At 43.8% G+C, this 25807-nt stretch overlaps 1 protein-coding gene across 2 annotated transcripts in view; it reads left to right on the forward strand.

Annotated features, from left to right (window-relative positions):
- Dgcr8 (DGCR8 microprocessor complex subunit) overlaps positions 1-25807 on the forward strand; it is a 32147-nt gene that overhangs the window by 2542 nt on the left and 3798 nt on the right. Inside the window, exons 2-12 of one of the 2 annotated variants that reach the window (XM_090320655.1) lie at positions 3316-4311; positions 4780-4939; positions 9501-9643; positions 9807-10089; positions 11537-11734; positions 11969-12070; positions 12870-12968; positions 15170-15252; positions 21913-22013; positions 22287-22393; positions 25485-25612. In XM_090320655.1, coding sequence (XP_090176781.1) covers positions 3592-4311; positions 4780-4939; positions 9501-9643; positions 9807-10089; positions 11537-11734; positions 11969-12070; positions 12870-12968; positions 15170-15252; positions 21913-22013; positions 22287-22393; positions 25485-25612 — 2124 coding nt within the window. In that variant the 5' untranslated portion in view covers positions 3316-3591. The remainder of the gene's footprint in view (positions 1-3315; positions 4312-4779; positions 4940-9500; positions 9644-9806; positions 10090-11536; positions 11735-11968; positions 12071-12869; positions 12969-15169; positions 15253-21912; positions 22014-22286; positions 22394-25484; positions 25613-25807) is intronic. The other variant, XM_090320656.1, reaches the window with a different exon arrangement.

The raw sequence follows: 25807 nt of genomic DNA on the forward strand, positions 1-25807 counted from the left end.
CCTTTTTTTTTTTTTTTTGGTCAGTCATGGGGCTTGAACTCAGGGCCTGGGGGCTGTCCCTGAACCTTTTTGTGCCCTCTACCACTTGAGCCACAGCACTGTGGCTTTTTCTGTGATTAATTGAAGATAATAGTCTCAGGGACTTTTCTGCATGGGCTGGCTTTGAATTGTGATCCTCAGATCTCAGCCTTCTGAGTAGCTAGGTTTACAGGTGTGAACCACTGGTGCCTGTACCATTTTATTTTTAAGGCAGGGTCCCTTAACCTTTTTCCTGGGCTGACCTGGAACTAATCTCCAGTTTCTGCCTCCTGAGGAGGAGGATTAAAGGAATATGCCATTACATCTTGCTAAAGTTGCATTGATTTCTTTCTTATGCCTTTATGCATCCATTCCTAGGAAGCCCTGTCACCTCACCTTCTGTTTTCAACAGTATTTCTCAGCACTTCAGCTTTGCATAGATCTTGCTCCAGATTACCTACTGAGCCTTTTTGCCCTCCTAAATATGGTGATTTAAAAAAATTATGTGGTAGTATAAGACTGAGTCAGTACATATACAGACCATCTTGTTTGGGTGACAGAGCAGGTGTATCACCTCCTATGTGACCTTGAGCAAGCCATTTAACTTTTCTGTGCTTATCCTTTCTCTCACAATGCTTTATGAGAACTGGGTGAGTTATGGTGCCAAGAGTACTTAAAGCAGGGCCTCTGTGAGGGTTGGCTGCCACTGCTATCCTTGTATCATATGTTGTCAGTATTTAGACCCTTCAGCTTAGTGGCCTGTCTCAAATGCCCAAATCTCCCTGACTTGGCCTGCTTTCCCTTCCCCTTAGTTCAGTAACTTGGCTGCACCATACCTCTCGGGCCTTGGCTTTTCCTCTCAGTGTCACCTAGCATGTACTCTATCTCTATTACCCACCTGTTGCCTCTGCCTTGAAGTGTAGACACTGACTGTTAGGCTTTCTCTAACAACCCTTTTGGAAGGTACTTTCTTCCTCCGAGTGCCCCCCCACCCGCACCCCCCAGCCTTTTTGCTTTTTTGTTTTAGCTTTACACTTCTCAGCATGTGATACAGTAGATACTTTTCTTAGTTGTTACTTGGTCTCCTCAACTAAAATGTGAGCTCTTGTGTTCAATATACCTAAAATGATGTTTGTGTTGTATAAAGGCAGTGAATAAAATGCTTGTTGAATAAATGGAGAAAGCTTATACAGGAATAGAATAGCCCCACTACCAAGCCCTAGGACAGCTTTCCTGTTCCCTTCTCAGGAATCCTGTACCCTACCTATGCTGCTTGCCTCTTTAAAGTGCCCTTTAGCATCTTTATGTGTTTGGTTTGTGGTTTTACACTGGCTGTTTCTTAGCTTTTAGCATGTAGCAAGCAGGCTTTCCCACCTTGTAGCACCGTTTTGTTCCCAATCTCCAATTTAAGTATTCTTCAGATTTTTTTGCCCTAGAATTAAAAAAAAAAAATTGATCTGGATATCTGTACATCTACCAAATTCTGAGGCATTCTGTCCTAGTCTTGAGATCTGTAGCACTAAGCATGCAGAGATGTTTCTTGGTTGTCAGGAGATTAACATTACTGCCTTGGTGTGCTTTGTGTCCACTTGGCTACAGCCTTTTTCGTGATTGCTGCTCCTATTAGTCACTTACACTATGATGTGCTCTCTCAGGCTTTAGCACCTTTGACAGACCTTAGGGGGAGGTATCAGTTCCCATTGAATTTAGAATATTTCAAGCATCTAGGAAACAGTGACAGAATATCATTGCCTTTATGGCTGTATCCAAGCTGTGATAATATATGAGTTAATTTAAACAAGACTTTTATTTTGTGACTTCTTCAAAGTACAACCACCACACTCCATCCCTTCACTGTAAACTTCTTAAACAGGTGATGTCTGTTCTTTTTTCTGGGTTCTTAAGAGTTATGTACATGCAACCATTCATAGGCATAGCCATGCCTATATGTGTATATCTGCATCTGTGTGCATGGCATGTGCATGTGTGTGTTTCTGTGCATGATGTGGGAGTATGCATGTGTGTGTGTGTGCACGCGTGCGTGTGGGTGTGTGCATGTGTTTTTGCTCTACTGACAGCCGCTCTTCCTATAGACCTCTGGGTTTTTGGCCATCCCCTCTGATCTGCCTTCTCTGCCTTATGTCATTCCCCTTCTTCCCCCTCCCCCCACCCCTTATTTTTTGCTTCCTCTGTAGTGAGGCTGTCTAGTGTTGCATCCTTCCATTTTTGGTCACTTTTCTCCTATGATTTTGATGCTTTCCTCCTCATTAATGTAATCTGCCCTACCAGATGTCTACACCAATTAGGGCAGAGTTGTGGCCTCAGCACCTATCAGAGGTCTGCTGAGAACTTCCTACTATTCCTCCTCTCCAGGCTTCCTTCCACTTGGATACTGGAGTGTTTATGTCCCACTAGGGGAGAAGCCTACTTCCTTTCCAGCTTCTGTCTGCTTTCCATTTGGGTCAACAAGTATGGTCAGTTTTTGTGACACTGCTCCTCATGTCTCCAGAGCCAATTTCATACCCTGTCCTGGTGGACTGTCCCAACACCTGTGTATAGTCACCTGGGTACCGTCACAGCTGTGCCAGTTTCCTTTATGATAAATATGCTTTACCCTTGGTGGCTCATTATTTTTCCCAGTATAGAGCTAAATGGTAGATTCTTTGTGCCTTGGCTCCAGCTTTCTTCTTTGCCTCTTTCTAAATCCTGACAGGCACCCTCTGCTCTATTGGGAGCAGAACTGTGCTGTCACCTCTGTTGATCTCAGCTGTCCCATCAAAATGTCATGTTGTGGGCCCAGGAGAGGGGGTTCCCTGGGTAGCAGAGTGCCTGGCCACACTTCTGAGGTCTCTAGTGCTACATATTTGAGCTGAGGGTTTTATGTTTGCCCTGACTACCCCAGCCCTTGCAGGTGAGTGGACTGATGTTATCCAGATGGCTTGAGCAAGGCCATGCCTTTTATTAGTGTTCAGAAAGGTCGGATTCCCACTATGTGTTTGCTTACATCATAGGCTGAGTTAGGGGAGTATTGCAGTGAAGTTTAGTTTTTTTTTTTAAATCTTTCAGCCTTAAAATCATATTTTTGTGCTTTTAATATGAAACTGGACAGTTAGCAAAACATTTAGGTTAGGATTTAAATTATAATTTCAATAAAATAAGTTTATTTGGGTGTCTTAAAGGTTCTCCCATAGGCAGTATTAATTTAACTCTGTACTACACTGTTAATGGCACTTGACTCAGTACCAGGGGAGTAGATTTTCTGTCATTTCGTGACGGTATTTTTAAATTTCTTTTCAGGTGGAAGAAGAAAGGTGCCACTTTGGCATGAAGACAGACTCACTTAGTCGTCGGTCTTTTAAGCTGAGTGCATTGTGATTTCCAATAATTGAGGCAGTGGTTCTAAAAGCTGTCTACATTAATGAAAAGAGCAATGTGGCCAGCTTGACTAAGCCGCCAATGTGCACAGCGTGGGCAGGACAGCACCGGGTCTCGACGGACTTGTGCATGTTAGCTGTAGATTTATGTAAGGTGTTTTAAAACTGGTCTTTTAAAATAGTCTTAACTGCTTTTAATATGGAAACATATGAAAGTCCCTCTCCTCTCCCGCGTGAGCCCGCAGGAGAAGCGATGATGGAAAACCAAGTTTGCCCCTTCCAAGTGCTGCCCCGTGAACAGTCTCCACCACCTCCCCTGCAAACGTCCAGTGATGCAGAGGTAATGGACGTTGGCTCTGGTGGTGATGGACAGTCCGAACCCCCTGCTGAAGACCCATTCAACTTCTACGGAGCTTCTCTTCTCTCCAAAGGATCCTTCTCTAAGGGCCGCCTCCTCATAGACCCGAACTGTAGTGGCCACAGTCCACGCACCGCCCGGCACGCACCTGCGGTCCGGAAATTCTCCCCTGACCTTAAGTTGCTTAAAGATGTAAAGATTAGTGTGAGTTTTACCGAGAGCTGCAGGAGTAAGGACAGGAAGGTGCTGTACACAGGAATAGAGCGCAGCACTCGGGCCGAATGTGGCCTGCTCCTTAGTCCTGTCAGTGGGGACGTGCATGCTTGTCCCTTTGGCGGGAGTATTGGTAATGGGGTAGGCCTAGGGGGTGAGAGTACAGATAAGAAGGATGAGGAGAATGAGCTGGATCAGGAAAAGAGAGTGGAATATGCAGTGCTCGATGAGTTAGAAGATTTTACTGACAATTTGGAGCTAGATGAAGAAGGAGCAGGCGGGTTCACTGCTAAAGCAATCGTTCAAAGAGAAAGAGTGGATGAAGAGGCCTTGAATTTCTCCTATGAGGTATGTTGGCGATCCCTCTTTCTGAGGGCTTGAGGGCTCTCTAAAGAGAGGTTTGGGACTGGCAGCATCTTTTTGGAAGTTGGGAAATTTAAAAACAAAACAAGAAGCAATTTGAATTGCTTTTATTTGAATAACAACATAAATGTGGAGAAGAGAACAATGTCAGACGTCCACATTTTTAATGTTTCTTAATGAAAGGTTTGGCTAACAGGCAGCCGTATATTCTCTTGCTAACCTGAGTCAGCAGGTGCTTCTGAGAAGCCTCCTTGGCAAGGTGTGCACCTGGACCAGGCATGTTGATTTCACTTGTAATTTCACTCTATTTATCTTTCAGATGATCACCTACCACCAGAGCATACTTAGGCCCCCTTGAGCGACTCCTCTCTGTTCTCAAATGTTGTTAAGGTTTCACTTGGTCCAGGAACATGGACCCTGGGAGCTTTGGGATCTGAACATCTTATTTTGCAGGATGACTTTGACAATGATGTGGATGCTCTGTTGGAGGAAGGCCTTTGTGCTCCCAAGAAGAGGCGAATAGAAGAAAAGTATGGAGGAGACAGTGACCATCCATCTGATGGAGAGACAAGTGTGCAGCCAATGATGACCAAGATTAAAACAGTGCTTAAAAGTAAGTTAAGTCACAAAGTGGTGAGTGTTTTCAGGCATCAGAAGTGGAGTTTCAGCTGTGTGTCTGTGGCTAATGCCTACAATCCTAGCTACTCAAGGGGACTGAGATCTGAAGCCAAGCCCAGGCAGGAAAATCCAAGAGACTCCTATCTCCCATTAACCACGGAAAAGCCAGAAGTAGAACTTTGGTTTGAGTGATAGAACACTATCCTTGAGCAAAATAGCTAAGGAATAGAGTCCAGGCTCTGAATTCAAGCCTTAGTACCAGTGTGTATGCACATGTACATACAAGTACATACACAAAAGTACTTTCCTTTGAGATGTTTAGAGAGCTCTGGTCTTATACTATGGTCTGGATGGAGATTCATGTTTGAATATAGAATAGTCATGACAGACAGACAAAAGGAGAACAGATTGGACACAAGAACTTAGTCAAACACACAACCACCCAGGTGTAAATTCTGGTAACAGCTGTGGAAATCACAGGCATTCTGCAGAAGACTACTGAACAGGGGAAATATTGTGAACCAAGAGATGGTATCAGGGACCAGAGAGGGTATGGGGTCTGAGAGGTGAGTACTTAGTGAGGTGGCACATGATGGTTGCAGTCTAGATTTGTTTTGTTTTTTTCTTAGTGCTAGTCCTGGGGCTTGAACTCAAAGCTAGCAGTCTACCACTTGGACCACAGCCCCACTTCCAGCTTTTTCTGTTTATGTGGTACTGAGGAATTGTACCTGGGGCTTCATGCATGTTAGGCAAGCACTTTACCACTAAGCCACATTCCCAGCCAGCTCCTAGCTTCTTCTGGTTATTTATTGGATATCTAAGAGTTGCATTGGTTTTCCATTGGGCTCACTTTAAACTGTGATCCTCAGATCTTAGCCTTCTGGGAAGATATCATACAGGCATGAGACATCAGTGCTCAGCCTGCAGTACAGGTTTTGATTTGTCTCAAAGTGATTCAGGAAGCTGCTAGAATCAGACCAGTGTTACCTGAAAAGTAACATGACCTGACTAGCATGGCATATGCAATTTAGGGATAAGGTAGAAGCTCATTGCATAGAAATAGAGGCATTTTGGAGATGCAAAGTAGATTTAACTCTTGGATTTGACAACAGTGGGAGAGCAATTGGGAGATAATCAGTTCTATTGCAGGGCTCTTGTCAGTCTGAAGCAACTGAGTGTTGTTTTTTGTCTGCACTTGTCTGGCATTTATGACTGTTCCAATAGGGAACATCAGGATCAGTAGAGGAGCTGAAGAGATGTAAGGGCATTCAGACACTCGGATAAGACCTTGGGCTAAGAGATTAGGTACAGAGGGTGGTGAGGTGGCACTTGGTAGAAAGTGAAGTATGGAGGTTGCAGTTGCAGCTTTTGGGCTGTGGAGGGTCAGTAGTGTCAGGTGCTACATGTTACTTTCTACATTGGTGATAGATAAGCAGTAGCTGACTGGACAATTCCAGATGGGCTGAACCTCAGGCTCCAGCTTCATAGGGAGACGGGGAAAGAGGTGAGGGATTCACTTTGGTACCTGTGGAGTGTTGGCTTTGTACTCTTGCTGTTTTTAAGTTTTTCTGAGCAAACAAACCCATGTCCATCCTATGCAGATCACCTTACAGTAATAGACTTGCTTTGCCAACCTGCCTGGCCTTGGGCTCACAACTTCACTCAACTCTACATGGCTGTTACAGAGGAGTTGATGGTTGAACCTATGTCCTATGTTGTATTTGACTCCACATCTTATTTGCTTCCTCTCCTGAATTAGCGCAAGACTGGGGGTGAGGTGGTTTCACTTGGCCCTAACTTCTATGAAAACATCCATGGGGTATACTTCTGAGTTGTAGCACTCCTTCCTAGGCCATGCTCTGTGATAGCGGCTTGGGCAGGATACCAATCCCAGGGTCAGCACTGCTGGACGAGGATCTGGCCAGAAATGCCACTCTTTTCCTGAATTTACTGGCACCTTTTTCATTGTTCTTAGTGTTTTAGGTTTTACTTGCTTTCTCTTAATTTAAGAATATTGTTGTCATTGTATTTATGCTTTTTCTGGCAATCAGGTTTGTTAGTGATGAGTAAAATGTCCAATGCTTCTCCCTCCCTCCCTCCCTCCCTCCCTCCCTCTCTTTTGCTGTCCTTGGACTTGAACTCTGGGCCTGAGCTCTGTCCCTGAGCCTCTCTGTGCATAAGGCTAACGCTCTATCACTTCAGCCATAGCTCCACTTCTGGCCTTTTCTGTTTGTGTGGTACTGAGGAATTGATTCCAGGGCTTCATGTATGCTAGGCATGCACTCTACCACTAAGCCACATTTCTAGTCCCTACTTTTCTTGTATGACTGCCTATAAAGCAAAGAAGGGGTTGTGGGTAGTGTCTTAAAACTAGTATAGATAGTTACTCAGGAGGCTGAGATCTGAGGATCATGGTTCAAAGCCAGCCCGGGCACTAAAAAGTCCATGAGACTCATCTTCAATTAACCACCAGAAAACCAGAAATGGCATGTGGCCTTGAGCTGAAGAGCTCAGGGACAACGCGCAGGCCCCAGAGTTCAAGTCCCACAACCAACAACAACAACAAAATATATAGAAATTTTATTTGAACAAAGATTTTTTTTCCCCTTTTCTTGCTTTGTTGTTAGGAATCAAACTGGTTCTTATATGTACTGGTTATGTTTTTGTGTGTGTGTGTGTGCTAGGATTTGAACTCAGGGCTTTATGCTTTTTTTATTGTTTTTCAAGTACATTTTTATTATCTTTAAGTACTCCTGCAAAGGAGTTGCCATGTAACAACATATACAGCATATCTTGATCAGTGTCATCGCTTTCATCGTTCTTCCTTAGCCTTCCCAACCCTTCAACTTTCTTAATTTTGTGGGATATGTATTGAGTCCATACTTGCTTGGATTTTTGGCTAAGGCTGAGAATCTGCCATTTGAGCTATGCTCAATGGCAAATTGGCTCATTTTGCTAACTGGGGACAAGAACCTTTAGTATTTGTGTATCCAGGCTGGCTTCAAACTATGATCTTCAGAGTTCAGCCTTCTGAGTAACTAGGATTATAGGCATAAGCCACTAGTTCCTGGCTTGTGTGCTCATGCATGCGTGCACACTTGCAGTGGTCCTTGAACTCAGGGCCTGGGCATACTGTTCCTGAGCTTTTGCGCTTAAGGCTAGCATTCTATCACTTGAGGCACAGCTTTACTCTGGCTTTTTGTTTGTTTGGTTTGGTTTTTTTGATGGTTAATTGGAGTCTTATGGACTGTCTTGCTCAGGTTAGCTTTGAACTGTAATCCTCAGATTTTACCCTCCTGAGTAGGTAATATTACAGGTTTGGCTGGCTTTTTTTTTTTTTTTAATTGGAGCTTGAACTCAAGGATATGAATTCTCACTGTCTTTTTATTTTATTTTTTTAATTATTGTTGTTTTAGAGGTGATATACAGTGGGGTAATCTTTACATATGCCAGGCAATATGTACATTTCCCTCCTTTTACATAGTATCATCTGTTTCCTTATTCTTCCCCCTCCCTCCCATCTCTGCCTACCAGTTGTATAGCTCACTTTCTTCCATGTCCAGTGGAGCCAGTGGGCTCTGTTGTTGCACTTTTCGCCTGTTTTCGACTGATTCACTCAACTTTTTTTTTTTTTTTTTTGTCAGTCATGGGGATTGAACTCAGCCTGGGCACTGTCTCTGAGCTCCTCAGCTCAAGGTTACCACCCTTACCCTTGAGCCACAACACCACTTCTGGTTTTTAGTGGTTATTAGAGATCAGAATCTCATGGACTATAGTGCCTGGGCTGGCTTTAAACCTGGATCCTCAGATGTCAGCCTCCTATGTAGCTAGGATTGCAGGTATGAGCCACTGTGCCCAGCTTCATTCTACTTTTTATTCTCCTGGCTGATACCCTATCATTTGAGCCACATTTCTAGTATGGCTTCGTGGAGATAGTGTCTGACTTTTTTCTGCCTGTGCTATCTGTGAACCTCAGGCCTTAGATTTCAGCCTCCTGAGTAGCTTTGGGTTATGGGTTTAGGCCACTGGTGTCTAGCTTTGGTAGTATTGTCTTTTTGGGTGTGTTGGGGGTTGAGGGTTAAATTTTGCTTCAAGCCAGCTAGACACTCTATTACTTGAGTCATATATCTCCTTCCTCATTTTTGTGTATATGGAGGGTAGGGTGCTAGAACTTGAACTCAGTGCCTCTTTCTTTTGGCTCTTTTGCTTAAGGCACATGCACTACCACTTAAGCCATAGTCAGCTCTACTTCGTGTGTGTGTGACGGGGGGAGGGAGAGAAGGAGTGAGTGTGTCAGAGGGACTTTCTGACCTGGACTGGCTTCAAATCTTCATCCTTAAGATCTCAGTCTCCTGAGTAGTTACGATTATAGGCCCAGTGTTCCCAATGCTTTTCAGATGTGGTGGAAAAATCGTACAATGTTATTCTGAGCTCTTTGTGAACTTTACACATGTCAGTTCCCATTTTGTAAGTATAACCAAGAGGGAGTAGTTTGACTTGCCAAAAAATATCCCATAGTGACAGTCTAATTATAACATGTTCTTTCTTTTATGCAGGTCGTGGCCGTCCCCCTACAGAGCCTCTGCCTGATGGGTGGATCATGACCTTTCATAACTCTGGAGTTCCAGTGTACCTGCACAGAGAGTCTCGGGTGGTCACTTGGTCCAGACCCTACTTCTTGGGAACAGGAAGCATACGGGTAGGGAAGGCATCAGTAATGAACTTAGGCTTGTCAGTCCTAACACTGAAGCATGCCAGATTGCACTTGTTGCATGATAGCCATGTGGAGGTCAATATAAGGCATCAGGTTTTTAGATTCAAGGTCATGTTGGTAACTCTTCTTGCAATATTACTATTTACAGAAACACGACCCTCCTTTGAGTAGCATCCCATGTCTACATTATAAAAAAATGAAGGATAATGAAGAACGAGAACAAAGCAGTGAGCTCACTCCCAGTGGAGAAATATCTCCTGTCAAGCCTCTGGGTCGATCAGCAGAGCTGGAATTCCCTCTGGAAGAACCAGACTCTGTGGGTATTGACTCAGGGCCCCCAGACGAGAAGGATTCCCTGGGAGCTGAGGCGGCCCCCGGGGCTTTGGGACAAGTAAAGGCCAAAGTAGAGGTGTGCAAAGATGAATCTGTTGGTAAGTTTTCCCAGAAAGGTTTCTTCTTTGCTACCTAGGATCTGGCTGCATTTCATATTTACCCTAGAGTCGCACTCATTCTGTCAGAAGCCATGGCTCAGTTCTTCATTGTGCCTGTTGCGGGGACACCTTTGTCTATTTTGCACTTCTGCATGGCTAGAGAGGTCTGTTTCCTTCCACTTTTGAGAACCTGCTCATTTTCAGCATCTGGAGGCCTGAACTTCATAGAACTGCCATGGAGATGGTGACATGTTGGTGCCATGTTCTTCCTTTGTGCCCATGAGCATTGTTTTTCCTGATGAGCTCAGAGTTTGAACCTTCAGCCCAGCACTACGGAACTAACCCTAGCCTGTGAACAGTTCCTACTGTCATTTTGTGGCTTTTTGAGACAAAGCCTCACTTTGTAGCCCAAGTTGGTTATGAATTTGTAATTCTCCTTCAGCCTCTTTGAGTGCTGGACAATATCCTCTTGAATCCTACAGTTGCCTTTTGGATAAGTGTTAGGGTTTCTGTTCATTTCCTCTCTTATAGCTTAGTTTGTCCTGTCCTTTCAAGTCACAGATCTCTCTTCAGGTGGTGGCAGATCTATTTTCAGCCTTTCTGCTAGATCACTATCAAAGAAGACATTCTGTTTTTACAAGTTATGCTTGATTTTTGTTGCTGCCCAGCAAGTCATAACTATTCAATGTGAGGTGCCCTGAAGCAGCTGTGAGGAGGGAAAAGCTGTTGTGGGCAGTGGTTAGGGGAGAAATGTGGTAAGCACAAAGCCCTAAGGAGGCAGGGGCCAGTCACCAAGTGTGTTCCTGAGTGTAGAAATACCATCTAGATGGTGAACGGCTGGTATTAGCATTCAGGTACCATTGGCAAGAGTCAGGATTTTTTTGTGGGGTGGGATGGGAATCAAACCTAGAACCTTACCACATGGTCAGCAAGTACTTTTTTTTTTTTTTTTTTTTTAATCCACTGAGCTATGCTCCCAGTCCCCAGGTGTTTGTTTTGCTTCTTGGAGAAGAGCCTAAAGGTGATATGTTTTTATTTGTTGGTTTGTTGAGATACTGTCTCTATCCCAGGCTGTTTTCAAACTCAAGATCCTCTTTCTTCAACCTCTTTTATACTGGGATTATAAGCATGTGGCAAGCATTTGTATCCCTCTTCCCATAACATTTTTTTCATTCTTGTTTTAGTTCCAGATAAGGTAAAAGAACTAAGCATCCATTCATAAAGAATTTGTCAGAATAATTTGAGCTGGTAGTGAAGGGACTTAATGTTTTTATCCCTGTTCCTCGCTGTCCCTCTTCACCTTTGAAAGGGACAGGGAAAGGAAAACACTTGTCATGTGGACTAGACTTCTTTGATGAAGATGCTACTGTCTTAGGCACAGGGTTGAAGAAACATGACTCTTATATTGCAGGTTTGATAATTTCTGTCTCTGGTACATCTTGAACAGATCTGGAGGAATTTCGAAACTACCTGGAAAAGCGTTTTGATTTTGAGCAAGTAACTGTTAAAAAATTCAGGACTTGGGCTGAGCGGCGGCAGTTCAACCGTGAGATGAAGCGGAAGCAAGCTGAATCTGAGAGGCCCATTCTGCCAGCCAACCAGAAGCTCATCACTTTGTCTGTGCAGGATGCACCCACAAAAAAAGGTGAGTTGGGCTTATGAGGACCAGCATCAGCAGACTGTTTTTTAATTTGATGTGGTTAGAGTATGTGAGTGAATTATACTTATTCAAAGCTCATATTTATCCTATGAGTAGGCCTGCTGCATTCAGGGTAGTCAGCTCCAGTGAATGACTCAGTTATGTGAATGGACCCAGTTCTCAGGTGCTGACTGGTGGGAGCGTTTCATGCATTTTCTGAGATAATTCTTCTTGTCACAGAGTTTGTCATTAATCCCAATGGGAAATCCGAGGTCTGTATCCTGCACGAGTATATGCAGCGTGTCCTCAAGGTCCGCCCTGTTTATAATTTCTTTGAATGTGGTAAGTTTAATCTTCCCTCATTTTGGTTGTAAAGAATCACATGTGTCACTCTGTTCTGGGCTGGGGTTGAGAATTGTTAGCCCTACTGGATTGGATAGAAGTACAAGGGAAGGGTAGAGAGAAATGCATTGCAAATAGTATGTTTTCAGGAAGATGTATGTGCCTCATCTAAGGGCAAATATCTGAGCCTGCTACTTTGAGTTTGTTCCCTGTCCTGTCTCCCTTCTGCTTTTCTTGTCCCTTGCTGGCTTCTATATGTCATCAGTGGCATACTTGTGAGGAAGGCCTCCTTGCTGTGCATTGAGTCCTTTCCTGGTCTCCCCCAGGTGAATGAAAGTGTCTTGGATCTGTTCATACTCCTTCCAGCTGTCTTCCATGACATTCTTTTTACAACTCTGTGAATGACAGTTTGTCTCCCCTTGAGAACCAAAGCCTGTGGTCACTCATGTACCCTTTTGGACATTGTTTATCTGGTTCACTGCATCCTATGCTTCCCAATTCCCAGCAGTCCTATGTTGTCTTTCAGAGACCTTGTCCCTGTCCCGGGCAAGTTCTGCTTCCAGCTTCTGCTTCTCCTCTGGCCTTTGCCCATAATCCCCATTTCCCCCCAGTTTCCCAGCTGTGCCTTTTGTTGTTAACCATGCTCAGCCCTGTCTCCATACTTCAGGGAACTCCCAGTCTTTGTAGATGAGTGTAGACATGCTTTCTGCAGGGACATCTGCCAGTGTGGGCAGACTGTGTGTGCATGCTTTTAATGTCTTGGCAAGTGTGTTTTAAAACAAGCAATTTTAATTTTAAGAGAATCCAAGTGAGCCTTTTGGTGCCTCGGTGACCATTGATGGTGTGACTTACGGATCTGGAACTGCAAGCAGCAAAAAACTTGCGAAGAATAAAGCTGGTAATGTGGCTTGCTTGGGTGTCCCAGAGACACGTGCTGCCTGCCGGATCTGCCTTGCCTCTTTGTTAAAGAGGGGTTAAGCAGCGGCGGCAGTTTGGGGGGTATGGGTGGGACACATTCATTTTATGTAATCATGTACTTTGATTTAAGGTTATGTTCCTAGCTGGGTGTGGTGATCCAAATTTTAGCACTTAGGAGGATGAGGAAGGATTTTGAGTTTGAGGCAAGGCTGGGCTATATTGTGAGACCTTGTCTCAACCAAGGGGCTAGGAATGTAACTCAGTGGTAGAACACTGATGAGGTCCCTGAGTTTGATCTCTAGCATTACTAACACAAAATAAGAATCAGACTTTTTGTTTCTAGCTACTTGGGAGGCGGAGATCTAGAGATCTAGGGATTTGTAGTTCAAGCCAGTCAGAGGGGGAGGTGTGTGTGTGTGTGTGTGTGTGTGTATTAGGGAGTACAAGGGGGCTGGGGGCAGTACTGGAGCTTGAACTCAGGACCTGGATATGTTCATAGCTAGTGCTCTGCCACTTAAGCCACAGCCCAGCTCCCCTTTAGGCTTTTTGGGAGTTAGAGATAAGAGTCTTATAGACTTATGCCCAGGCTGGATTTGTACCTTGATCCTTAGATCTCAGCCTCCTGAGTAGTCGGGATTACAAGTGTGAGCACCCAGTAATTTTTGTTTATATTTTAAATCTTTTAAAGATTTATTTTTTAAACTGATCAAAATATGAGCATGCTAAAGAGAGAAGAGGTGAATTGACATGCTGTCACCATCTTCAAATGTTTTTGACATTTATGAGGACAATTGATGAGTTCTTCCAACTCTAAATTAAGTTATAACTCATTGCATATGAGATCTTATCTCCAAGGAAGTTGGTGTTTTGTGGTTCAGACTCACTGCTTTTGGACTGTGTCCTTGCAGTTTTCATGTGCAGCCCTAGGGTAGTTGTAATTCTTTGACCAAAGCCTTTTATCTCAGCAGCAGCACTAAGGCTCTTCTGAGGAGTGCAGCACTTTGCAGAATGGGTTTGGATATATTTCTGTACCATCAGGTCTGTTTGAGATTTTCCCCACTGGCCTGTTGTCTTCCCAAGTAGGTCTGCTCTATATAGAGAAATAATCATGTCAGTTTTCTTACAGTCTCATTGGGTCTTGAGAGCAGTGAGAGCATTTTCTGGTCTTGGCAGTCAGTGTCCCTCGGTGCTCCTTTCTTACAATGGCAAATGCTAAAGACAGTGGGAAGCCTTTCTGCATTGTGCTTACTGTCTGTCCTTTTGCATGGTTGTCTTGAGCTTGCATACTCCACTCTGGTCACCAGGAAAGCCTGCTATTTTATAAATAATTATTTGTCTATTTATTTTTGAGGTGCTTAGGCTTTGAACCCAGAGTCTTTGCATGCTAGGCAAGTGTTCTATGGCTAAGCTACACTCCAGCCCTGCCATCTATTTTAGAGAGATTGTGCCTGAGTTTTTCAGTTCAACAAATTGAGTGTCAGTGAGGTTTCAAGCAGATAATATGCAGAATAGAACTTGGTCCATGGGTGGAAATGTCCTGGGGTATGGTCTGGGTTTTCCTAGGTCATTGACTTTGCCCATGTACTGACTTCCTTTGCCCAGACTTCAGCCAGCTGCTCTCTAAACATCATCACTAAGATGTCGTTTTTCTTGTTTATTTTATTGGGACAGTCAGATCTCTTCTGGGTCCGCTTGAGCCAGCCCTAGGATGTGTGTGTATTCTTTCCTCACAGCAGTGCATAGCATTTACTTGGATGCATCCTCATACTATGCCTTGTCACAACATCTCCTATCTGGCTACCTCTCCCTGCTCACATAGTCATGGACTGCATGTCCTGGTCTGAATGTTCCTGGGCTTCCCTGTGGGGTCTAGATTCTGCCAAGCTATTTTTTCATACCAATACGATTCCTTAAAAATACAGGTTTGTGTTTCTCCCTCACTAGCTACTAGAACTTCAAGTGTATAAGTTAAATATGGCCTGTGAAATTTCCCATAGCTTGTCTTACTGTTCCTATACCTCATGATGTGAGTTTTCTTTTGTCTTCTGATTGTGCCTGGAAAGTGCTGCTACTGTCCCTGGGCCATTGCCCACCTTTTGAGCTGTGGGGATAAGAGCAACATGCAGTTCATTCTGCAACACATCTGTCTTCCCATCACTTCAGGATTTTTCCCTTTTGTAGCTCGAGCCACGCTGGAAATCCTCATTCCTGACTTTGTTAAACAGACCTCTGAGGAGAAGCCCAAAGACAGTGAAGAACTGGAGGTGAGTGTTGTGGACATGACCTGTTGGGAGCTGCAACAAAGGCAGGTGTCTACTTCATCGGTCCAGTCCAGGGCTGTCTACACACCGTGCCTATGCCCTCTATGCTGGGTACAAAGTGTTACCGACCCTCCAGCTTATTATTGGTGTTTCATAAAGGAGGAAACTTGATTGTCTTTATGTAAACGGGAAAAAAATGTGTCCTCCTTAAAAAGAATTTTCTTAGGCAATATTTAGTGAGTTTTATAAATATATGCCACCCTGTATTGTCACGACTTAGATTAACTTTATGTTAAGTACCATTTAAAGTGATTTTCAAAAAAATTTTTTGTTGTTTATTTGTCAGTCCTGGGGCTGGAACTCTCGGCCTGGGCACTGTCCCTGAGCTCAAGGCTTTTGCTTCACTACTTTGAACTGCAGTGGCACTTCCAGTTTTCTGATGGCTAATTGCAGATACGAGTCTAACAGACTTTGGACTTTGGTGCCCAGGCTGGCCTTGAACTGTGATCCTCAAATCTCAACCTGCTGAGTAGCTAGGATTACAGGCGTGAGCTCCTGGCACCCAGCTGGATTTTTTTTTTTTTTTTTTTTTTTTTTTTTTTTTTTTTGCCAGTCCTAGGGCTTGAACTCAGGGCCTAGGCACTGGCCTTAAGCTTTCACATTGCTAGCACTATTTGAGCCATAACACCACTTCTAGTTTTTTCTGTATATGTGGTACTAAAGATTTGAACCCAGGACTTTTGTGCTTGCTAGGTTCCTGGCCTGGATTTTTTTTTTTTTTTTTTTTGGCCGCTTGATGAAGTTAATTTATATACCATAACACTTGATCTTTCCCTCACCTCCTTTTCTTGTGTCAGTCCTGGGGATGGAACTCAGTGTACTGTCCCTTTGCTTTTTCACTCAAGGCTACTAAGGCTACACTCAAGTGTTCTACCACTTTGAGCCACAGCTCCACTTCTGGTTTTCTGGTGGTTAATTGGAGATAAGAGTCTCAAGGAATTTTCTTGCCCACGCTGGCTTTGAACTGCAGTCCTCATATCTCAGCCTTTTGAATAGTGTGTGAGTTACCAGCACCCGCTTTTTTTTTTTTTAAGTGGTTAATTGAAGATAATATGCTCATGGATTTTCCTGCCTGACCTAGCTTAGATCCTTAGATCTCAACCTCCTGAGTAGCTAGGGTTATAGGCATGAGCCACTGGTGCCAGGCAATATTTGAACTTTTAAACTATGCAGTTGTATAATCAATATTGTGTGTGTATTTATTGCAACCATCTAATTTTAGAATATTTCCATAACTCCAGTAGGAAACTTAAAATCTGTTAACAGTCATTTGCACTTCTCAGTTACCAGCCCCTGACCAGTTAATCTGCTTGCTTGCTTGTTTTTTCATTGTTGTTAGTTGTGGGGCTTGAACTCTGGGCCTGGGCACTGTCTCTAAGCTCTTTAGCTAAAGGCTAGCACTCTACTACTTTGAGCCACATGGCTACATATGGTTTTCTGATTGTTTATTAGAGAGAAGAATCTCATGGACTTTGGGTATGGTGCCCAGGCTGGCTTTGAACCCCAATCCTCAGATCTTAACCTCCTGAGTAGCTGGGATTACAAGTGTGAGCCACCAGTACCTGGCTACTAATTTGCTTTCTGATTTTATATTTGCCAATTTTGAATAAGTGGAGTCATGCAATGTATGATTTGTTGTATCCGATTTTATTTAGCGTGCTGTGTTAGCTGCAGGTTTTATGTGTGTGCACACGTATGCCCGTACACTGCTACTGGGGCTTGAGTTAAAAATATCACCTTCTCACTTGCCTTTTTGCTCATAGTGGACACTACCGCTTGATCTATGCTTCCAGCCCACCTTTTTTGCTGGTTAATTAGAGAGGGAGTCTTATAGACTTTTCTTCCTAGGTTGGCTTTGAACTGAGATCCTCAGGTTTCAGCTTCCTAAGTAGTTAGGTTCACTGACACTTAGCTATGGGGTTTTATCAGAAATTTTCCTTCTGCACTGGTGTTTTGAGAATTATGGGTTTTGTTTTGTTTTTTGGTGGTGGGAGGTTGTTGGATCGCGGGGCTTGAACTCAGTGCCTGGATACTGCCCCTGAGATTTCAGCTCATGGCCAGTGCTCTACCACGTTGAGCTATAGCTCCACTTCCCGTTTTCTGGTGGTTAATTGGAGACATTCTTAAAAATTTCATGCCTGGGCTATATTTGAACTGTGATCCTCAGATCTCAGCCTCCTGAGTAGCTAGGATTATGAGTATGAGCCACCAGTGCCCTGTAGTTGTTTGAGATTTAAAATGCCTTTTCTGCTTATATTGAAATTATAAAAATGGGACTTGCTCAAGGCCCTGGTTTTGATTCCTAGAACTAGGAAAGGGGACTACTCCCTGAGCTTCTTTGGCCACAGCTCCACTCTGACCTTCTCCCACCGCCCCCTTAGTTCTGGGGCTTGAACTCAGGGCCTGAGCACTGTCCTTGGACTTTCTCAAGTCCAGAGCTCTGCCACATGAGCCTCAATACCACTTCCAGCCTTTTCTGTATATGTGGTTCCAAGGAATCAAACTCAGGTCTGCATGCATGTTAGGCAAGCTCTCTTACTACTAGACCAAACTCCTGGCTTGCTTTTGTTTAATTTTTAATCCTTCTTTTTCGATAGTTAATAGAGATAGGAGTCTCACGGACTTTCTGGCCTAGGCTGACATTGATCTTCAGATCTTAGCCTTCTGAATAGCTTGAGTACCAGCATCCAGCCTGATTTTTTTTTTTTTTAAACTTTGTTGGAGTTACTGTGTTTTGTGATTATATTAGTTTGCTGGGACAATTGTAATAAAGTATTAAAAGCTTGAGTGTCTTTTGCTACTTTAAATATCTTTAAATATAGAGACTGTTTTCTCAGATCTGTGACTAGAAGTTTAAAATCAAGGTACTAATTGGGTTAGTGACTTCCAGGAACTCTAAAGGAAGATCTCTTAAAAAGGAAAGAGGTACTATGTATGGCTCAAGTCTGTAATCCTAGATACTCAGGAGGCTGAGATTCTAGGATTGTGGTTCAAAGCCAGCTGGGCAGGAAAGTCCACAGGATTCTTATCTCCAGTAACCTTCTACAAGCTGTGGTAGAGCTGTGGCTCAAGTGATGGAGTGCTAGCTTTGAGCAAAATGCCCAGTGGGAAGCCTTTCTTCATTGTGGTTACTCTCCTTTTATGTGATCGTTCTGAGCTTGCACACTCCACTTTGGTCACCAGGAAAGCCTGTTATTTTATAAATATTTATTTATTCATTTGTCTATTTTGAGGTGCTGAGTTTTGAACCCAGAGTCTCTTGCATGCTAGGCAAGCACTCCACCACTAGACCATACTCCTGGCCCCTTTGCTTTTTTGAGACAGTGTTTTGTGTAGCTCAGATTGATCTAGAACTCATGAACTGCTTATCTCTGCCTCCAAAGAGCACTACCAAATTTGGGATGTTTTCTCACATTCTAAAATTTTTGTATCCATCTTTATGAATGGTAATAATATGTAAAATTCACTTTGTGTATGTCTTGTCTTTGTGTTGATATCGTGAACTGAACTGTTATTCTCATGAACTGAACAGGGAAATGTTTTCTTTTGTAGAATGTTTCGGCCTGGTCCCTAGAGTTTGGTCTAATGCTTGCCTAGCATGCACAAAGCCCTTGGTTTAATTCCTTGGTACCATATACACAGAAAAGGCTGAAATGGTGCTGTGGCTCAAGTGGTAGAGTGCTAGTCTTAAGCACAGGGAGGTTCAGGGACAGTGCCCAGGACCTGAGTTCAAGCCCCAGGGCTGGCAAAAAACAAAATAAAATGTCACAGGGGAAAAAAAATGTTTAGGCCTTTCTGAGCCTAAAATATTTTTGTCCCCCACCCCCACCCCAATATTAAGGTTTGAACTCAGAGCATCATGCTTGCTCAGCATCTTTACTTAATTCAGCTATACCACTTGAGCCATGGTTCAAGGGGAGGAGTTTAGGTGACATGTTATTGCAGTTGGCCTCAATTCACAATTTTCCAAGTCTTAAGTCTTCTGAGTAGCTAGTGTTATAGGCACTTGTTAGGCAGGTACTCTATCACTTGAGGCACTCTGTCAGCCCTATTAATTCCTTTTCACTGGGCCTGGCTCCTGAAATTTTCTTGATGGGAAAGTTTATAACTGCAGATTTGGTTTCTTGAATAGATTTGGGGCTAATTAGTCTGTTCAGATGGCTTGTGCCTTTCCAAGATATTAGTCACTGTTATCTAGACTGAAGTTCATCTCTAGTTAATGGTCGTTTTCAACCAGTCATTTGAGTTTCTCCTAGGTACAACAGTGATCATTTGTAGTTTACTTTTGCCATTTTTATGCATTTCTGAGCTAGAGCCTGTACATATCCCTAGCAGATTAATTCTTAGCAATGTGTGTGACCTACAGCAACCTTTTGTGGGTTCTTTACCAGAGGTTTCATGTTGTTTCTCTTTCCCCTCCCCGCCAGTCCTGGGTCTTGAACTCAGGGCCTGAGCACTGTCCTTGGGCTTTCTAAGGCTAGGACTCTATCACTTGAGCTACAGTACCACTACCGGCTTTTTTTCTGGGTATGTGGTACCAAGGAATCGAACCTTGGGCTTCGTGCATGCTAGGAAGTACTCTACCACGCGGTCCTGTTCCCAACCCTGGAATCATGTTTTTATAATTTTGAGTGCTTCTTTACCACTGTGTGTGCCTGCAGTCATGTGCCAATGAACTTGAAGCCCAAAGGTAAGCAGGTTTTCTGATGTTAGAATCAGCTGTTGGTTAGAGTAGGTCATAATAAGCCAAGGGTGCCACTCTTTGTTGGCTGCCTTGCTCGCCCTTTTGGATGATGTTGAGGTGTGAATTTTCCCACAGTGATGTGAGCATTTGAGGTAAGGTGTCCATGAGAGTTGGAGTTTCTGCTGGTGAGATGTACCTTCCTTTTACCACAGTGTCACTCATTGGAGCAAGGCAAGGCCAAAAGAACCAATTTCACTTTGGATAGGTCTTGCAGAGCAAGGTGTTGAATTGAAGGCATTTGGTGTAGGCTTCTTGTCACAGGCATGTCCCCAGGCATTTCTTTAAGCCTAGGCTCCAGGCCTCTGCAGGCCTTTCCACAACAGGCTGTTGGCTCTTGGTGTGTCCCTTTGGTGGTGTGCCCTGTTATTTCATGTCTGTTTCAAGCTCTTTATGCTTCCTTGTCAACTGGGAGGACTTAACTTTTGCTCAAAATTTTAGGGGGATTTTTGATCTGGCTTATGTCTTCCAAAAGAATATGGAAATTAAATCTCTAGTACTTCAGAATGTGGCCTTGGTTTGGAAGCAAAGCTGTTGTAGATACAGTTAGTTGGAATGAAGTCATACTACAGCTGGGTATTCCCTAGTACTCTTTTTTTTTTTTTTTTTTTGCCAGTCCTGGGCTTGAGCTCAGGGCCTGAGCACTGTCCTTGGACTTTCTCAAGGCTAGAGCTCTACCACTTGAGCCTCAGCACCACTTCCGGCTTTTTTGTATGTATGTGGTACCAAGGAATCGAACCAGGGTCTTTGTGCATGCTGGGCAAGCACTTTAACCACTAGGCCAAACTCCCTGCCCTCCCTAGTACTCTTAACAGGAAGAAAGGAAGGAGATAGGGGAGAGAAGACCATGGAAAGATTAGACTGGTGTTGCCACAAACAACAGAGCCTGTATTACCAGAAGATTTAGTCTTTCTGTGAAGCTTCCAGAAGATTGTGATCTATATATGTTGACTTTTGACTTGTGGCTTTCAGAATTGTGAGGGAATACATTTCTGGTGTTTCAAGCCAGTGTGGTGCAGTCATTGGTGATTTAGTTATGTGAATACTATAGATTAGCTACACAAGCTATGATGCCAGTTGGATCAGTGTTGTGTATGTAACCCACCATTGACAGCAACACCGTATCAGTGCATCACTACACTTTGTTACTGTAGCCCCCCCACTGTTGGTCTGTGTTCCATTATGGGCTGGACAATGTCTTCCATCCATCTTCTATGAGGTCAGCCAAAGATCGAAGCAGGGGGAGACACTGTTGCGTGCTTTTTATTCTGAGCCACCCATGGTCTGATAGACCTTGAGGCTGGCTACCTCTCTGAGCTGTGTAAAATATCCTCTCCCCCTTGAGTGGATACCTTGGTTCCTTGTTAGCCCTTTTTACCGTGCCTGTTCTTTCCTCTTAAGTGATAATTGCTTAGCTAGCATGACACTGTTGGAAACTGAAGTTCTCCCAGACCTTCTTGAATTCCCCAGCTCTGTGAACTTTCAGCTCTCAAGAGCCTTTTAACCTTTTTACAGTATCGATTATTCTCTTACAGGTTCTGTTTAAGGGTGGCATATTGTTGAATTTCTGATGAATGTCCATGGTTGATAAGAATTAGGTTGAAAAGAAGTGTCCCAGGCTGTCCAACATGTGCCCAGGCCCTTTGTTGTACTGTGATCAGTGAAGTGGGAGATGGTGCATGGTAGAAATGGGCAGCAGAGTATCTTCCACATTTGGTGGCTTTCTAGCAGGGATATGGGAAGTGGGCATGACTTTCTCAGATGAGGTAGTAAAGAGATCTGGAGGAAGTAAATTGTAGGCGGTCAGTTCTAAAAAGCCATGGTCCCAGGCAGGACTTATGAGTACCTGCTTTGTCTTGCAGTATTTTAACCACATCAGTATCGAGGACTCAAGAGTCTACGAGCTAACCAGCAAGGCTGGGCTGTTGTCTCCATACCAGATCCTCCACGAGTGCCTTAAAAGGTAGGGTGCCTCCTCTTGTTAGGTCACAGGAGCTCCTCTTGGCATCTTCCAGCTTTGCCCCACTGGTGGATGTATTACCAGTTTCCCTTGGGTACACAGGACCCCCTCAGCTTGAGATGTTAGCCAGAGCTCCCTGGGGTTGAAATGGATACATAATTTCTCACAAGCAGTTTGGGGAGAAATATGTTGGACTGAGAGCCATGGATTCTACACCAGCTACCATGTATGCCATCTTAGATGATACCACTTTATTGTCTTTGTTTTCTCTTAAAGAAACCATGGAATGGGTGACACATCTATCAAGTTTGAAGTGGTTCCTGGGAAAAATCAGAAGAGTGAATATGTCATGGCATGCGGCAAACACACAGTGCGCGGGTGGTGTAAGGACTAGTTCTCTTCCCCTGCTTTCCTCTTGGACTAGTGCTTTCAGGGTGTAGTTAGGCTTTGGCCACCTGTGGCTCAGTCCCCTACCATCACTGTGGCCTTAGTCTCAAGCCCCAGCAGGCAGAAGTTCCTTCTGAAGTGTCAGCTGTCCTTCCCATTTGCATCCTCTTTTTTTAGGCAACATCTCTGCTCTAATCTGTATCTCAATCAGCCACATTTTGAACATGAAATGACATCATTCACATAGGTCCCAGCACCTAGAGAGGCTGAGGTTGGAAGGGTTGCTTAGGATACAAATTGAAGACCAGTCTGGACAATATAGTGAGACCTTGTGTCAAAAAAATCTGAGTTGTTGGGTACTAATGGCTCATTCCTGTAATCCTTGCTACTCAGGAGGCTGAGATCTGAGAATTAAGGTTCAAAGCCAGCCTGTGCAGGAAAGTCTGAGACTTCTCTCCCATTAATCACCTAAAAAAAACCAGAAGTGGAGCTGTGTCTTAAGTGGTCGAGTGCTAGCCTTGAGCTAAAAAAGCTCAGGGTCAATGCCTAGAATGTGAGTTCAAGCCCCAGAACCACCATACTCACACACAAAAGCCTGAATTATAAATGAAAACTTCACATAACTACTATAAACATAAACCAGTTTTCCTACTCTTTAATGCGCATATATTATAGTTGTACAAGGACGTTTTATTATTACATTTTATACATATATACAATGTATCCCTATCATCATTACTCTCATCATTTTCCCTCAGGTTACCTTAAAACAATTTGAACAGGTTTCATTTTTTGTTTGGTTTTAGGTTTAATCATGTATTTGTTACTCTTTTTGTTGTTGTTGTTCATGGAACATGAACTCTGGGTCTGGGCGCTGTCCCTGAGCTCTTCAGCTGTAGGCTAGTGCTCTACCATGTTGAGTCACAGTACCATTTCCCATTTTCTGGTGGTTAATTGGAGTCTCATAGATTTTAGTGCCCCTGCTGGCTTTGAACCTTGATCCTCAGATCTTAGCCTCCTGAGTAGTTAGGATTATAGGTTTGAGTCACCGCACCTGACAAGACTTACTTTTGACTGGACTCGGCTTTAAAAAGTAGAAGCTCTCAGAGAGGACAGCTGTCTATTGACAGTCTGTTCCTGGCATTTTTCTTGGTTTGCTTTATTCTCTTAGCCAGAAATTTAGCATATTCTATTTATCTGAGCATGTTGTTTCTTCAGAGCAATAAGGTGGTGTTTGTGTTGCTTGACACGTGGAGTAATAAATGATGAATCTTGAGTCCTTTGGTCCTAGATTTTTTACCTTTTTCAAGGGTTTTTAATCATTGTTCTATTTTCATACATGCAGATAAACTACTTCAACTATATCCATCCCTATTTCTTACTTTGCTTACCATTCTTTAGATGGAATCCTCTCTTTCTGAGTGTGTCTGACTTTCTTTCCTTTATTCATTTTTTTTTTTTTTTTTTTTTCTGCCAGTCCTGGGCTTGAGCTCTGGGCCTGAGCACTGTCCTTGGACTTTCTCAAGGCTAGAGCACCATTTCCAGCTTTTTTCTATGTATATGGTACCGAGGAATCAACCCCGGGTCTTGGTGCATGCTAGGCAAGCATTCAACCACTAGGCCAAACTCCCAGCCCCCTTCATTCATTTTTTTTGTGTTTGTCTTAGTATATATTAGTTGTATGTAGAGATTTCACTATGGTATTTCAAAGATGTTTCTCTTTCTCTGACTTCTCAGCCTTTATTGATTAATAAGCTTTCAATAAGATTCCTGCTGCTCTCATAGTTCCACAGTGATTTTTTTTTTTTTTTTTTTGCTAGTCCTAGGGCTTGAACTTAGGGCCTAAGCACTGTCCTTGGCCTCAAGAGCTCTACCACTTGAGCCACAGCGCCACTTCTGGCTTTTTCTATGTATGTGGTATCGAGGAATATAATCTGAGTCTTTGTGCATACTAGGCAAGCACTCTTTTTTTTTTTTTTTTGCCAGTCCTGGGCTTGAGCTCAAGGCCTGAGCACTGTCCTTGGACTTTCTCAAGGCTAGAGCTCTACCACTTGAGCCTCAGCACCACTTCCGGCTTTTTTCTATGTATGTGGTACCAAGGAATCGAACCCAGGTCTTCATGCATGCTAGGCAAGCACTTTAACCACTAGGCCAAACTCCCAGCCCCTCCACAGTGTGTGTGGGTTTTTTTTGTTGTTGTTGTTGTTGTTTTGGCCATGGGACTTGAACTCTGGGCCTGGGCATTGTCCCTGAGCTCTTTAGCTCATGGTTACCGCCCTACCCCTTGAGCTAAAGCCACTTCCGATTTTCTGGTGGTTAATTGGAGGTAAGTCTCGTGGACTTTAGTGCCCAGGCTGGCTTGGAACCTCGAGCCTCAGATGCCAGCTTCCTGGGTAGCTAGGATTACAGGCATGAGCCCCCATGCCCAGCTCTACAGTGTTTTTAATTTGTTCACCCTCTGGTTTTCTATTACTTTTTCCTCTTCCTCTCATCCTCCTATATAACAAACCAGTTTTATATAAAGTAGAAGGTATTGCATAGTTGGCCCTGGGAAATTGCAGAACCACGTGTAGAACCAGCTTTGGCCTTCTGTTTACAGGCTGTTTCTGCATCCTATAAACTCTAGTCTGCAGTGATATCTATTCTTGAGCAGGCTGAGTGAGCATTAGCTACTCAGCCGAGCTGCTGAGTAGTATGACCAGCCTGGGCCCTGTCTTCCTTGGCTTGGAAAACACCCACTTAGAAAGTCTTGTGACTGGTTCTTCTGCCCAAGGTTACCTGCTCTTAACATATCTACACTTTTTAGGAGATGGAGTGGCTGCTGGTCTTCCAGGAAGTGTGAGGGATTTGGTTGACGCCATTAGCTAGAAGCCTTGGGCACATACCCTTACTTAGAACCTCTGTAGGGCAGTCTGCAGGATGCTGGCTATCTCCTGGCTTCAGGACTGTGAGTCTTAGGCACTCAGCACAGTGATGAAGCACTGCCCTTTTCTGGCATTTGGGGCTAAGGGCGGGCATATAGCAGGTACTTCTCTGTTTCAGTTTTTTTTGATTCCCTCTCTCCACCTTTGTTCTTCCTCTTTACAGGTAAGAATAAGAGAGTTGGGAAACAGTTGGCCTCTCAGAAAATCCTTCAGCTGCTGCACCCACATGTCAAGAACTGGGGGTCTTTACTGCGCATGTATGGTCGTGAGAGCAGCAAAATGGTCAAACAGGTAACCAAATCCTCATCATGGAGCTTCTATCTAGGTTGATATTTGGCCCATTGCTCTTACTTATGGCTACCTCTGCTGTGTGACACCTGTGGCTATGCAGGAAGAATGAGATTATTCTAAACTATAGCCTCCTGAACCTATGAGTGGTCAGTGAAGTGTGGGAACAGAACAGAGGTGTGTGAGAGAGAGGGGGAG

This window comes from Megascapheus bottae, chromosome 28, assembly GCF_031878675.1.
Source record: "Megascapheus bottae isolate mThoBot1 chromosome 28, mThoBot2.hap1, whole genome shotgun sequence".
NCBI classification, from domain to species: Eukaryota; Metazoa; Chordata; class Mammalia; order Rodentia; family Geomyidae; genus Megascapheus; species Megascapheus bottae.